This window comes from Notolabrus celidotus, chromosome 1, assembly GCF_009762535.1.
Source record: "Notolabrus celidotus isolate fNotCel1 chromosome 1, fNotCel1.pri, whole genome shotgun sequence".
Taxonomy (NCBI): Eukaryota; Metazoa; Chordata; class Actinopteri; order Labriformes; family Labridae; genus Notolabrus; species Notolabrus celidotus.
In genome coordinates this window covers 5,873,529-5,889,342 of record NC_048272.1, presented here as the reverse complement: position 1 = coordinate 5,889,342, position 15,814 = coordinate 5,873,529, and the positions used below count along the sequence as shown (strand labels likewise).

General features: G+C 39.6%; 1 protein-coding gene across 1 annotated transcript in view; it reads left to right on the top strand.

Moving 5' to 3' along the window:
- col7a1 (collagen, type VII, alpha 1) overlaps positions 1-13,068 on the top strand; it is a 76,631-nt gene extending 63,563 nt beyond the window's left edge. The window contains exons 106-119 of the mRNA XM_034698528.1: positions 1,055-1,108; positions 1,284-1,337; positions 1,450-1,512; positions 2,347-2,409; positions 2,603-2,719; positions 4,734-4,811; positions 5,129-5,182; positions 5,315-5,363; positions 5,589-5,597; positions 7,698-7,784; positions 8,082-8,207; positions 10,202-10,372; positions 10,770-10,952; positions 11,033-13,068. Coding sequence (XP_034554419.1) covers positions 1,055-1,108; positions 1,284-1,337; positions 1,450-1,512; positions 2,347-2,409; positions 2,603-2,719; positions 4,734-4,811; positions 5,129-5,182; positions 5,315-5,363; positions 5,589-5,597; positions 7,698-7,784; positions 8,082-8,207; positions 10,202-10,372; positions 10,770-10,952; positions 11,033-11,061 — 1,137 coding nt within the window. The 3' untranslated portion in view covers positions 11,062-13,068. The remainder of the gene's footprint in view (positions 1-1,054; positions 1,109-1,283; positions 1,338-1,449; positions 1,513-2,346; positions 2,410-2,602; positions 2,720-4,733; positions 4,812-5,128; positions 5,183-5,314; positions 5,364-5,588; positions 5,598-7,697; positions 7,785-8,081; positions 8,208-10,201; positions 10,373-10,769; positions 10,953-11,032) is intronic.
- Positions 13,069-15,814: the final 2,746 nt, after the last annotated feature.

Sequence of the window (15,814 nt, the reverse complement as noted above, 5' to 3'; positions counted from 1 at the left end):
CACACATGTGTGCTAACAAGGAGCTTAGGAGGGAGGCATGCTAGTTGTAGGCTGTCTTAATAAACACAAAGGTCGGTTTTACTCCCCACGTCTGCAGATTTGAAGATCTAGTGGATTATTTTTATTTTTCATTGAAAAGTGCTAGCGCTAGTTAGCATAGCCACATAGCTACATGTTCGTCGCTGTGTACCAAGACACACGTCGACATACTGATAAATAGAACAACAAGAAACACTAAATCTGTGACCAATCGTTCAGAAAGGTCCTGCTGCAGGCGCCTCTCCGTCAGGATCAGATTCTGGATCAGATTCAGAGGGTTGAAGTAACGCTATCTGTGAGCAGCCGTGTATATTCAGCCAACATGTAAACATTAGATCAACGTGCTGGACAGCCGAGGGCACATCCACTTCCTGAGGGGGCGTGGTCAGAGAGAAGACAGACCGTTCTGAGCAGGGCTGACAATGAGAGTTTTTCAGGCATGCCAAAATCTGATTTCAAAGTGTTTTTTTGAGCATAAACTTTAAAGACATGTTTTGGGGACCTCTTAGACCAGTATATTTTGATGAAAAGAGCGTAATATGACAATTTAAAATAAAATGAGCAACATGGGGGTACAGGATCAGGAGGTTTTATTTGGTCTTTTTTGTGCCAGTTGCTGCAGCCAATGAAATGTATGTATGATAATAATACGCTAACTGCAACTCTAGCAATCTCTCAAAGTCTATAAACAAAAACTGCTTTGGAAACTGCCTGTATATTTATACATGCTCACTGTGTGCTTTTAAAAATGATAGCTGACAACTCTGCCTTGCTTTTATATGTCATGACTTTCTGAACATAAATTATCAGGAAAATTACAGTCCTGGGTCTGCTCTGTACACATGCTGGTTCATTTACAGAGTGTTTAGAGTAAGTACTCACAGACTGTGATTTAGTTTCTGTGTCACTACAGAAAGGACTGTCTGTTTCTCTATGTAAGGACTTCCTGTCTGGAAGGGCTGGTGTATTTCGTCCACAAGCATCATAATGTGTGATGAACTTCATGTGTTTCCAGGGTGACCGAGGACCCAAAGGGGCCTGTGGAAACGATGGAGCAAAAGGAGACAAGGTAGGATTGAGGCAGAATTTTTTTTCCACATGGAACAAGAGAAGCGGAGAAAACATTTTCACTGATTCTGAAACTATTATATGAATCAGACAATCATGAGTCCTGTTCAGTATCCTGTACATTGCAATGCGGTTGGCACTTTAAAGTGTAGTGATTAAGATTGTCTGTGTTAAAGGGTGATTCTGGTATTAATGGAAGACCAGGCCTGCCAGGAAGAAAAGGGGAACAGGTATGAATTCTCTCAGTGGTAGAGGACATGGCATCATGTTTTCTCTCATAAGCCGCCTCTGTGGGCTTCTGTAAGACTTGGTGTTTACAGGCTTGCTCTCTTTGTTTTCTAGGGGGACCTCGGACCATCTGGCCCCACAGGTGCACCCGGAAAAGAGGGAATTGTCGGCCCGAAGGTTTGTGTTGTGTAGAGGTTTTCTTTTGTTAATTAAAACTTTGCACTTTTTTTTAAGCCTTTGTGAGGAGATTTTATTTGGTGATGAAACAGACTGAACAGTGATGGCTCTTTATGACTTAGAAGACCAAACAGGACCATCTGTAGGGGGCGCGTTGGCTGTGGTTCAGGGGTAGAGTCAGTCTTCTGCCAAATTGAAGGGTGGCGGAAGGTTGGCTCCCATAGTCACGTGCTGATTTGTCCTTTGGCAAAACATTGAACCCCCAAATTTCTTTAGATGACACAGCCAGTGGCTTGTGAATGGTTCTGAATGGAATCAGTTAACACTGATGGTCTCCTACTCTAGCATCCTCTGCCATCAGTGTGTGAGTGTGTGGGAATGAAATATGACGAGTATTGTAAAAGGGCTTTGAGTGGCCAGAGAGACTAAAAAATATATGATATATAAGCTTAATAGCCCACACCCATTACCATAACAACAGGACTGACAGTTACTATATTATCATTTTAAAAGCCTGTAACAGCTGCAAGGGAGTAGGTGTCAGTCCAGATGATTGACAGCTCTCTGACGCAAAACCATTCATTACTTTTTCCAGTAAAAGTATTCACAGTGAGTGAACCATTTGACTGTTACAAGTAAGTATGATGACATGTTTTGTTATACAATACTACTTGCACATGAACAGGAAAAAACAGGTCAGCAAAGCAACAAGGCACAATATTCTTCGTCCACTTTGTCCGAGGAGGGGGGCAATATTGACACAAACAGAAGTTTCTCACAAACACTTTAAAGTAGACTTCTCTGAATGCAAAGTTTCTTTGTTTTTCACCACAGGGAGACAGGGGTTTTGATGGAGTTGCTGGACCCAAAGGAGCTCAGGGAGAGAAAGGTGAAAGGGTGAGTTCCTAAGAATACCAATTTCTCCAAAACAATGTATGTAATCATTCTAAATGTAACTTTAAGTAATTATAATGCAATGTAGATATAATTATATTGAATTCACTGACAGCAGCACAACATCACTCATGCTCACGTTTGCAGGAAACCCTGATGTACAGTACATAAACAACAGTGTATTTGCTTCACTTAGGGTCCTCCGGGGGTCCCTGGTCCCCCTGGTCCAAGAGGAGTAGATGGGGCTTCAGGGTTGACTGGCACCCAGGGACCAGCTGGTGCTAAAGGCCCAGAAGGGCTCCAGGGACAGAAGGTGATTACCCTACTGGACTTATGACAGTTTCTTCTACAATTTTTCCCACATGTTTTAGTTGCTGAATTCTGGTAAAGACACAATAAAACACAATTGTGACTTTTTATGAATATCTTTCACCAGCAGGTGGGTGCAACATCAGTCAGTACACAGATTTGATTGTGACAATGAAAAGGTCAAAGAAAAACACAATGAAATCAAATAAGAACAAAGTGTTTATCCCATCACTTAGTTAGTGCGCAGGATACAGACACTCAAGTGTAGGTAGTGATGTGGCAACAAAGACAAAACTTTTGTTTTGGACAGTTTTGACATCTAAACTATGATGGCAGGCTGCTATAAAAAATAATACAGTGTTTCTCCTCAGTTGTTTGCCTCTTTCTTCTTTACCTGACTGGAACTTCAGTTTGATGCTTGTGTATTGCTTCATGATGCTTCAAGATGATTGACAGCTTGATGGGCTCTGTGTTTGACTGACTTTTCTGCCGGATCATTGAGTTAATAAAGAAACTGGTGACAGGGGAGCAGGGCCTATCAAGTCTTGATAGGCTTGAACACACATGATTCAACATAGTTGCATTGTTTTCTAAAGAAAAAAGAATATCTGCGTCGTTGTAGAGAGGCTAGGCTGAGAGGCATTTGATCTACTGATAGACTGGAAAATGTAGACAAATATTAAATATACTGTATATACAGTTAAGCTGAAAATTATTCATACCCCTGGCAAATTTTGACTTAAAGTTACTTTTATACAACCAATAAATGTTTTCTTGATTGGAAATGACACAGGCGTCTTCCAGAAGGTAATAAGATGATGTACAAGAGGCATCATTGCAGAAAAATTATTTCTTAGCCTTTATTTACATTTGAACAAAAAGTGGCATGTCCAAAATTATTCATGCCCTTCTCTATAATCAATAGAAAAGCCTTTATTGGCTATTTACAGCAATCAAACGCTTCCTATAATTGCTGACCAGCATTATGCATATCTCCACTGGTATTTTTGCCCATTCATCTTCAGCGATGAGCTCCAACTCTTGGTGATCTTGGATTCTCTTCACCTCTCTCACTATCCTCCTGGCCAGCACAAGTGTCACTTTTGGCTTTGGCTTTTTAATAATACTTTGCACTGTAGTCACTGGAACTTGAAAACATTTAGATATGGCCTTATAGCCCTTTCCTAACTCAGAGAGCTCCTTTGTCTTAGCCATGACTTTCCACAAACCAACTGCAGAGAGCTGCTGTTTTCCCCCTGTTGAATTCATTAAAACAGCTGTCGAACAGCTTGGACTATTTTGAATGGTATAGAACTTTGGATTTTCCCACAGACTGTGAACGTTTGCAAAGGGGATGAATCATTTTGGACATGCCACTTTTTGTTCAAATGTGAATAAAAGCTGAGAAATATTTTTTTTCCCACAATGATGCCTCTTGTACATCGTCTTATTACCTTCTGGGAGACGCCTGTATCATTTCCAATCAAGAAAAACCTTGCTGGTTGAATAAAAGTAACTTTAAGTCAAAATTTGCCAGGGGTATGAATAATTTTGGGCTTAACTGTATATACAAAATATGGACACAACATACACTAAATGTTTACATTATTTGATATACAAACAAGAATATTTTAGGAGTCAATAAAGTAATTCATTTCACATTTATTTACTCCTTCTGGTAGGTAACAGTTATTTGTTTGAATTTCAATCTTGGTACAAAAACAGATGTGCAGGAAATACATAATAACAGTTTTAGAAATGTATTCTGCATAACCCTGACATCGTACTTAGAAATTAGGATTGTGTGTGTAAGTTTAAAGAAGCTGAAAATAATCCAGTTGAAATGAAAGGCAGTGTAAGTTTTTTGGGATTTATTGTTACTAACATCATGTCAGTGTTAGCCTCAGCCTCAGGGCAACATTGCACATTTGATTGTTTGTTTTTTGTTCAAAGTGTTACATTACATTTTTCAAGTGCACACACATGTATGCTGTAACTGTGTTCTTCCTATGTTTCAGGGAGAGAGAGGTCCAATTGGTCCTGCCATGGTGGGTCCACGTGGTATACCAGGAATCCCAGGAGAGCGAGGACGAACTGTAAGGCACCCCCTGGCTGATTTTTTTGAATCAGCCTTCTTTGACAGGAAACTTCTCGCTCTTATTAAAGATTTTTTAGCTTTATTAATATTTATCCCTCAGTTGGACTTCAAAGGGACAAGGATACAGACTGTCAACAACGAGACCAAAAAAACATCTCTTTAAAATCTATTTCCATAAGTTACTGAGGCCAGTTTAACCTTTCTCTTTGACTTTGCTTTTAGTTCACGTGCTGCAACTTGTCTCAGTCTAATAAACTTATATGCTGCGAGCCTCTCTGTGGGTCGGATGTGTCCTAATACATGCCCATGTTGCAGGGAGAGTTGGGCCCAGATGGAACAAAGGGAGACAGAGGAGAGCCAGGCATGACGGTCAGTGCTTGATCCTCACCTCAGGGCTCAATCTGAAGACGCTGACACAAAACAACCCTTACACAAAGCTGAAACTAGGGATGTGTTTTTTAAAGTTTGTTTTGGTCTGTTTCCCTCTTATTTTGAATTCAGGAGGATGAGGTCAGAGAGTACGTTCGCACAGAGATGAATCAGCACTGTGGTGAGTCTTTCATGCAGCTTGCATTACTAATTTATAACCGTGTTGTCCCCAAGTTGAACTTCAGATGGTGATCACAAAATGTGAGTCACAGCCTCTCAGCTTAATTCTATGAATGTATAAGATACAGAAGAAACAGCAGAGAAGTACAGCAATGACTCCCAAAAAACTGACCTTTATTTTCTCCTCTCTTTCTGCTTCCTTCCTGTCCATCTGTCCGGTCCTCAGCGTGTGGAGGTGAGTAAGCTGCTTGGATGAAGTAGGAGAGAGAGAGAGATAGAGGAGGGTGGACAGACGGGCTGAGATTGAGCATGAGTCACAGCAGTGTACTATACCACATATGCTGGGGCAGAGTCTGCACTGAGAGCAGTCAGGCTCATTTATATTTTATATTTGATATAAAATGCTTTCGTGCATTTGCCCTCGATGAGCATTTGCGTGGGGACTGAATGAGAAAAATGCACCATCATTGAAGCTCCTGTACACAAAAAGAATTCCCTTTTTGGTGGGATTTATTTGAGAAAAAGTAATAAGATGGTGTGAAATCTGCTTATTATCTAATTGCTTGATATAGTCATAAAGCAAAATTACTTTAAATAGGGGTGCAATGGATCCCAAATCTCCCCGGTTTAGATGGTTTCACGGTTTAAAGTCACAGATCAGATCATTTATTTCATTTACAAGCTTTGACAATTTTGTACACATTTGTATTCAGTGGATGTGTGTGACTCATCTGTTGTGCAAGTCATATAAAACATCAAGCAGGGAGTGTGCGTTTAGGGACTATATCTTCAGTTTATAACCCTGCAGAGAGCTGTTTATTCTGTAATGTCGGTAAGTGTACAGCTACAGACTGCAGCAGACTGCTGGTGTGAGTAACTAATGATAAGCTACTGTTTTTTTGTCGCAAGCTATCATCAGATGGTACTGTTACTAATTAAATGCAGACACAGTGAAAGTCAGAGGACAAAGCAAATCACTGTTTGGTGCAAAGTTGCCATACATAATGAAAAATAAACACTGTGTGATACTTTTTCAAGTGAAAGGCTGTGGAAAACCTGCATAAGCATATTCAAAAAGTGTGGTCTGTCTTTATAGTGGATCTCCCTGGCTCATACAGTATATCCAAAACTGACATGCCGCTACCATGCCAAGTGTAGCATCAGGGTAAATGTAGCTCTAGGTTGAAAAGGAATGATGACCATCATATATCCAACCTCAAACTAACTTCACTGCCTACTGTATTCAAATAATGTTTCCTTTTATTTCCAAACTGAATGTTTTACACCTGTTATTTGCCTTCAAATTTAAACTGAAGACTCTGCACAGGAATTTATTGGCAGTAAATCATTTTTACACCATGATAATACATTTTCCATCGATCCTCAGATCACGTGTGCAGAACCAAGGGGTGATGATCCATATGAATCATGAATCAGCTGTGATCTGTTGCACCACCTACCTTAAAGATTGTCTGCTGTGCATGAATGTTTTCTGATACTACTTTTTACTTTAGCACCTTTGTGCACACTATATTTGATCATTTTTTAAGATAAACTCCTTTCCCTTAATTATGTGATCCAAACACAAACACAAGTCTTTTTTTGTGAGGGAGCATAATACCTATTCATAGGAGCTATATAACACACTCTCCTCAAGCAACATATCCAATATGAATGTCCTCACAGTTTAAATGAATAACAGTTATTTACAAGTAGATTAACTAAAAGAATATTAGAGAGAAATAACCAACTTTTAATTATATTTGAACTAATCTGTTTTTCTAAGCTGTTTATCATTGCAAGACTTCATTAGTGTTGTGAAGCAGCAGCTGCAGTAGCATGTGATGAGTGATGAGAGGCAGGCTGTTTAATATGCAGCGGTAATGAAAACAAGGCCAAAACAAACATTTTACTCATGTTTATTTAATATTATCTAAGGAAAAAGATGCGTTTCAGAATGCTTAAGTCAGATTCTGCAATCTTAAGTTGAATCAGTGATGATTCAAGTCAAAATGTTTGACTCGAGTGCGACACAAGTCCATGTAACATTGGCTTGAGTCCTTAAAGGATTACAGCCAGTTTTTGGAAGATTGGCCCGTGCTACAAAAACTTGGAAAATCCTTTTAGTCGATGTGTATGTTGGAGTGGTGGAATGATTTCCGGGATGCTTTGGGGTTGTTTTGGCTGATGTGTCTGAAGGTTTTACTACCAGTTTGTTCTGTTTCTGGACCTTCCCTCTTTTCCCTCCTGTGTAACACTCACTCCCTGAATCTTCTCTCTGCTCCCTTGGTGTCCCTGTTTTCGCTTCTTCTTGTCCTGTATCTGGCTCTCTCAGGTTCGGGCCCAGTAATTCGCTCCCAGCCCACGGTCAGGGCTCGGCCTGCTCCAGAGCAACAAGTGGCCGTGAAGGGTGAGGCGGAGGGTGAGTGAGTCCGTCCATCGCTCTGCCTCTTGGGCCTTGTTCTGTATGTGTCTGTCTGCGTGTCCGTCCTTAACAAACAGGTTTTATTGGTGGTGTCGTGTCTGGAGACCTCTGAGCATTGGGTGGTTTTCTCAGCAAGAAAACAGAGGACTCCATTTTTGTTTTTGTCCAATATTTATTATTATCTCTGAGCATACCCAGACATTTACAAGTTTTAGGATCCAAGGTATGTTTAACTTAACGCTCTTTATCTGATTTGAAGGATCTCTGACCTGTGTGGCATTGCTCTCCTCTCAGGCCGTGAGCTGCGTGTGGTGGTCAACACCAACGACCCGGACTACGAGCACATCTACTCCATCGAGGCCTATGACGAGCCACTGGATGAACAGATCCTCTTCTCTCCCTCTGCCAACCAGAGTGATGGTACTGTGTTTTGAACTACATTCAGTGCTACAATGAAGGGAAATACCATTTTCCAACTTTTGAGTGTTCCCCAAAACAATCTAGTTGCAGAGGAATTAGTTGCAAAGGCACATTCTGCTAAAACGTTTTTCAAAAAATCTGGACAGAGGTACATTTGTCTTTGAAGGATGTGAAATGCCTATTTGTGCTTTCTTAACCATATTTCCTCGTACTATTCTTCACCAAAAAATAACTGTGTGCATCATGAAGGGCCTGTGTCCACCAATGGCATTTTTGCACTATTTTCTATACAAAAACAAATGCAGTTTAGCATTTTAATATTTAGTGTCCTGTGTGCAAAAAATACCCTTCATGTTCTCTCTTGTCTGGGCTTGTATTTTTTGCGCTGCATTCACAGTTCTCTCAGTTGAAAATACTAATATGTTTTGGAACACTGCCCACATTCGTCAATGTCCCTTTCCATCAGTGACCCATGAAAATCTTAAAGGGACCAGACTTCTGATATGAACTTTACCAGGCAGATGTCTGTACAGAGGAGAAACTGATCTTACTCGTTTCTTCTTGGGTACAGTTTCCAGGGTCTGGAGCTGCTACCAATGCTAGGACATAACATCCATCAATTATTTGTATTGTTCCTTTGTAAACTCCAATTGAATAGAGGCAAATATGAAGTATGAAACAAAGCATTTTAAAACAGACTTAACGGTCACTACTGAGGGAAGCAGAAGTGCTGCAGGACAATTTTCCTCACCTAGCGACAATAAGAGCTGGTAACAAGCACTCTGTAATCAAGGTTGTGTGTGCTTCCAGTGCAACAACACTGTTAGTGGACACAGGCTCTGTGTAGAGTAAAATTATGTGTCAGCTCAGAACATCCATACTGGAAACGGAGAGTTGCATTCTGAAGCTGACAATCATAGAGGGAATGAAAATGCAATACTTAATTAATGGAGAGAAAGTTACATTTCTTTACAGTGAAGTTTTGGCTCTTTCCAAAGATTCTGGACCACCAAAGAAGTGTATGTACAAATTAAGCGAAGTCCCAACAAAAAACTATATGTTTTTTTTCTACTAATGAAAGCATTTAGAGAGCCTATTGTTTTTAAGTGTATGTCTTTACAAGTTTTTTTTGCCTGCCAACAGTCCTCCTATTTTTTTTTTACCCTTTTGGCAAACTTCTATTTCAGCCACCAACAGCTCATGTGCAAGGTTGTGTGAAACGACTGCTACATGACAAAACAACTTGTCAAAAATCCAGAGGATACTTTTTAAACAAACTGGGGAATGGTTTACTTTTGTAATTTTACCTCAAGTACATCTAAGCTCCAGCGACCTTTGTACAACTTTAGACGTAGGCCACTAAGTTTGTTTGATTTCCTGACAAAATTTGTTCCATCTATTATGATCTTTGGCAAATTACCAATAACAAAGGAGGAGTTGATTTTATTGTTATTATGACCAAAATTCCAAACAGACACAAATGTATGAAGACAACCAGATCTGCAAATACCAACATCCCCCTTTAGCTAAATGATTTTAGTCACCCAGCGATAACCCGGACGTTAATTCAATTGCTTTACATGCTCCAAACTTTGCTGTTGCATGTGATAAACAGAAGATGGCGTTTCAAATTTCTGCTCATGACCCATAATTTGATTTATTCAATCAGCACATAATCCTATTTGTGCTGGAGGAGCGTGTCTCATATTATTTATGCGTTTCACTTTGTGCTCATTTTGCCACATTATGAGTCTGTGTTGGCCTTGCATATTTCCTCACACAGCCTTCTGCAAGCACACACCATCCTCAGTCTGTGTCCGTGCATGTAGATACACAATCTTTAAACCTGTGTTTTCACATGTATTTCCCTTTCTTTGATTGACTGTGTTTATCCTGTGTTTATCCTGTGTTTCTCTGTGTGTGTGGGTGTGTGTGTGTGTGTGTGTGTGTGTGTGTGTGTGTGTGGGTGTGTGTGTGTGTGTGTGTGTGGACAGGTAAGGCTGTCAAAGCTGGAACTGACAAAACTGTCAAAGTTGAAGCAAAGAAATTAGGCAGTTCTGCTGTTAAGAGAGCAGCATTTGTTGATCAGAAAGCAGTCAAAGTAACACCCGTGAAAGCAGACAAGCTCAAGTCAGTCAAGTCCAAGAAGAGAGTCACAGGGGAAGGTAACCAGCTCTGTGCTTATCTCCTATTTTGGGATTTGTAAGGATTACTTCTGTTGTCATTCCTGCCTGGTGTCTGGCCCTTCTGCATGTCTCAGGCTGCATTGGCTGTTGACTTTAAGAGATACATGCCTCCAGTAGAGTGAAAAAGAATAATATATCAGCTCTGATTAGTTTGCATCCTAAAATATTTAAACTCTTAAAATAGTCAGGTTGGTTTTGATGTGGCTTAGTGGTAACGAATGCTTGTTTTGGGTCCCTGTTGCTCTGTGCTGCTGCTGCCCTGTCTCTGCACCTTTCCACAAGGTCTGCCTTTCCTCAACGCTTGTGCTTTTTTTTTTACTCTACACTCCACTTGTTTTTGTGTTTGTACATTTGTTTGTGTGCGTGTGCTCTGCAGCTCCAGCAGACCTGTGCCAGCTGCCCATGGAGGAGGGCAGCTGCGGGCGATACACTATGCGCTGGTACTTTAACAGTCAGGTTCAGGCCTGCAGGCCTTTCATCTACAGCGGCTGTGAGGGAAACGACAACCGCTTCATTCAGCTGGAGGATTGTGAAGAGGCCTGTCTTGGGAAAGTCAAAGGTACGCAAACAGACACCTACACTAACACATTTCTCTCAGCGACTGAATGTATACAGACTAATGACTGATGTGTTGTGCAGGACCAGATACCTTGATGACAGCACGGTGATTGTGGCCAAATCCTCCTCAGCTACAGGAATTTTAGCCTTTTAATTGCTTTTTATTGATCATTATTTTGTCAAATGTATATGGTTAAGATTTTTCTGTTTATTTATTGATTCTTTGAACCCAAACAAACTGTTACCCAGGTTGAATGGATACCAGAGTGCCTCCTTCTTTATGTTCTAAAATCCAAGGAAAAAGGCAAACTATACACTGTTTATTAGGTTGAAATATTCCTTTACTGTTTGTGCAGGGATAAACAGTTGCACCCCTTGAAGCAACTTCTTTTTAATCATATTTCACCCTCATTTTCAGCATTAACTATGCCCCAGTATTAGGTGCTACAGGACTTTTTCCTTTTCACGCTGCACAAAGATGAGATTTACATCTGCATACAGAGAGGGAGCAGACAAATGGTGTGACACCTCCCGTGGAATGCAATATTCCTGCAGTAAATACCAAATTGGTGAGGCTGTTTGTAGTGTTGTTTAATTATTATGAGTGGTTACATGAAGCGTTTTTATTCATCCAATTATCGGAACAAAATATCCAATAAAAGTTTGACTCTGTTTGGAACTAATGATTCATGAACTGAGTTCATAACACAGAAAGATGTGCTTCTCTGACTCCCATTGTTTGGTATTTTAAACTACTTTGTTTCATTTTTTTCAAAAGGTGCTTATTTTTCTGTTAAGAATTTTCTGCTTCACTGCTTTAGACTCAGATTCGTCGGATGGGGTTGTAGAGGGTTGAAATTATTTTGTTTTGCAGTCATTTAATTCTGTCAGCGTCATTAATCCGATTGACAATAAAAGAGAGAAGGTTTAATATGACCAGTGTTCCCCTTAACTACTGGTTAATTTCATAACAATTTAAGTACCACTGATAAAAGCACCTTCTATAATCTAAGCCTATTTTTCTTCTGAATTTCACAAGTGAAAAAGATCTCTATATTAAGGCAGGCATGTACTGCCTCTTGGTAGTTGTGGCTGCTTTTGTCATCATGATTTGCAACAGCTTTTACCTAGACTGATTTAAATGTCTTACTGTTACACTTGAAACATTATAAAAAAGAGTAGCCTCTCATAAACACTGAATAAAATACATAATGGGACATCTTTCACCAAACTGATAGTTACTGCAAGGATGTTGTATTGTAAAGATTGTTATTATCATCCGCTGACTCCCATAATGTGTGAAGTGTGCAACATTCAAAACTACATCATAGACTAGTAAAGTAGGTGAGGCTGTGTGTTCTGGAAGTATACTTATTGTTTTTAATGAGCATTTGAAAGATGTTTTCTACTGATAGTTGCGGAGATAAATCAGCCATGTTTTAGTTAAGTGAGACAATTATTTGCAGTCTCTGCAGCCAAAGTTGTGGAGGAGACATAGCTTCAATAAAGAACAAAACACCATCACTATAACTTCTGAAGCCATTCAAAATGAACCAAAAGGATGTATTTTTATACTGCTTAATGTGCAGCAGTATAACAGCATAATCTATTTTTTATTCCATTTTTTCAGGCATAACAGGACGCTTTAATTGAAGCAGTAGATTTCCCACTGCATGATTAAAATAGTATAAATAAACCAGAAGATGGAAGCCTTCAGAATGTCTTTATTTCAAGTGTCTCCGCAGAAAACAAACAGGTCTTACTTTCAGAACTCTAGATGCCAAAAATCACTCATCCCTCTTCTCTTCACTGCAGCTATGCAAGCACAACTATATTGGGTTAATATAATGGTTTCTCATTCGTATTAAATATGAAGAATCAAGCACAGTATTCTGCCAATATTTTGTACATAATGTGTTATTGTTGGGGGAAGTTGTGTTACTGATCATGACTGCATGTTTGCCTGCCAGAGAAAAAGGTGCTATTTTTAAAGGTATTTTTATACTGTGTATTGACATTGAAAGCTTCTGTTTTTGTGGTGAAAAACCACTCTGTTTTTACTGTATTATATAACATTTAATAAGTATTTCTAATAAACCAAATGCTTGAGTACAAAATGTTGGTGTTTTCTCATTTTGCTTTAATCTCACAGATTATATCTTGAAAAGTTAACGTCAGCAACGGAGCTACCACAACAACAGGCAACACTTCATAATCACAACCTGGGACCTTCTCATTAGTCTGTTTGATGACTGACATCAAAAGATAAGGTCTCAATGTTCTGTGTCTTAATAGAAATGGAAAACCTACCGCATAAGTTATTAACAGACAGGTTAATGTAGAAGATCAGGAGATAAAGAAAGTTGTGTGTGTGTGCGTGTTTGTATATGTGTGAGAGATAAAGAGAGAGAGAGAGAGAGAGAGATCAAGATGTTCTAATTTCATTAGCTGATTTTCTTAATGAGAGGATTTTCTGCCTGTTGGCCATGACTCCTCTGTCCTCAGTTTTTCCATGCACACTGCCCTCGCTTAATTTCCCTTGATGAAAGACACGCCAACTCTATGTTCACGTTATCACACTCCGACAGATCTCACACAAGTTCATCTTCCCCTCACCCTCGTCTTTTACCTGACTTTGTATGAAAATGTTATCTAAGGCAGCATGTTATCATTCTTTAGGCGTACATGTGTTGGGCTTGGGCAGAAGCTGTTTGACAGCTTGAACAAATTATGTACACTATGGCCGGATACAAGATCTGACATGCTGATAGTGATTGTAGATGTACAGATGAATACTTGTGATGAAAAAATGTGATGGGCAGAAATATGTCATTGTGCACACTGTGTCTCAGAGGACCACCGTTTAAAAGAATGAAGTTGGCATTTTGGTTTAAGGCTGCTGTAGTTAATATTTAGGTTTTCTTTGTTGGTTTTTATCAAATGGAGACATCAGAATTGATCCCAAATCATGACCATCGCTTTTCCATGAGCCTGTCAGAGCTCCAGAGTTATGTAAAAACAACAAAAGTACAGTAATTCAATAAAAACAGTGAATATTAACATAAAGAGATTAAAATACATTATTTGGTCAAAGAATGAAGGCAGCCAAACTGTTTAAACAATAATTAAGACTGTGGCCTGTTTAATGAGTGGACATGTTTTTTTGTGGACAGAAATTTTGAAGCTATCACATTGACTTTCTGTATTTTAGGACCAATAGTGTCAATATCTTAAAGAGAGGGGGAGCTGCAGTAAAAAGTGGGTCGAAATAAGTTAAGTTATCACAGTCATACAGCTAAATCCAAAGCTAACTTATTAGCTGGCTATTTGATTACAACCATAGACTGTATAAAATATGGATGTAGTATTTGTGACGTCACCGGTCTGTTCCTGAGCGCTGTTTTGAAGCCAATCGACAGGGGCAGCCATGAAAATGCAGGAAATGCAGAACTCAACCAGGCATAGTGTGACGTAAAGGGGCGGAGTTTGAGCCTCTTAGCCAACAGCTATTAGTTCCAGTCCAGGAGTCAAGTCAGTCATGTCCTTATTTGGGCAAAAACTCGTAATCTTAATATCTTCTGAACCGTCATGTTAGAAAAAAATTCACCCCCCGTACAGTGTGAGCCAATCCGTTTTCTGAACCAGGCTGTAAACATGTTTATTAATGCTGCATAGATCGTCTTTTTTGAATTGGTGTCTATGTGGTTTCCGGTGTTTCTGCAGCCAGCCTCAAGCGGATTCTAGATGAATTGCAGTTTATTACACTTCCGCATAGGCTTCATTGTTTGAGACCGGAGGTTGACGCTTGATAACACGTTTTCACAAATTACATTTTATTTGTGGTTGTAGCTAGCCTAACTTGCATTTATTAGACTTAAATAGCTGGATGCTGTAGGAACAATTGCTGCTAGCTTGTACATAATAGCTAGCTAGCTTAAACTTCTCAAATGGAAAGCCTCTAACACATGAACAGAAGCATCAGGTCACATAAAATAACCTGTCATCTGATCATTGGCTCACAGCATTTCTGTTTCCAGTGCACAGGCTTGACTGTGAACAAGCTAACAAGCTATGTATGGCTAACCTAGATACAGATATGCCAGTTGAGATGGCATGGCTTGCTGTCTGCTTTTAAGTGAATTAGAAAGTGTTGAATAGGGTGTTCATTCTGTGCAGGCATGAAAATCACCATGTGGGATCAAGGAGGAAGTGGGTAAATGCTAATATTATAATATGACTCTTAACTTATCCTTGATTAATGGAAATGATGGTGTTGCAACTCCCCCCCACATTGCAACCACAGCCTGTCTCCCCTATAATTTAGTGGAAATGTATTTTGTATGACGCAGACTGCTGTTTTCAAAGTGAAAATGCACAAATCTGTGTAAATGCTTCACTATATTTCTTGAGATGAGATTAAATTTGAATTTGATGTGATAAGTGTTTTGGGATTGAGATTAATTAAACAATGAAATTTCAGAGTCTGCCTTCTCTCAGCAACAGTTACCTGTTCTGCGACTTCATCATTCATGCTGAGTTATGTAATGAGCAGGTTTTAGTGACTGAATCAGCTTGACAACCTCACATGACCCTCAATGTCTTGTCAGAGGAAAATGACTGGGGACATTTTTTAAAAAGACACACAGCCCTGCTTATGCCCAATATACATGTATGTATCTTTTCCTCTTGTCACTGCATTGCCCTCAAAGTGCCTTTCTGGTCTGATACGAGAATGTGTTTGTGTCTGTGTGTGTATGTGCTCACTGGCACACACGTTTATTTCACCATGGCTTGTGTGTCTGCGATACATTTCACGTCCTAAAAATAGCTGCCGTCACTGATATCAGCAGCCGTAACCACTCA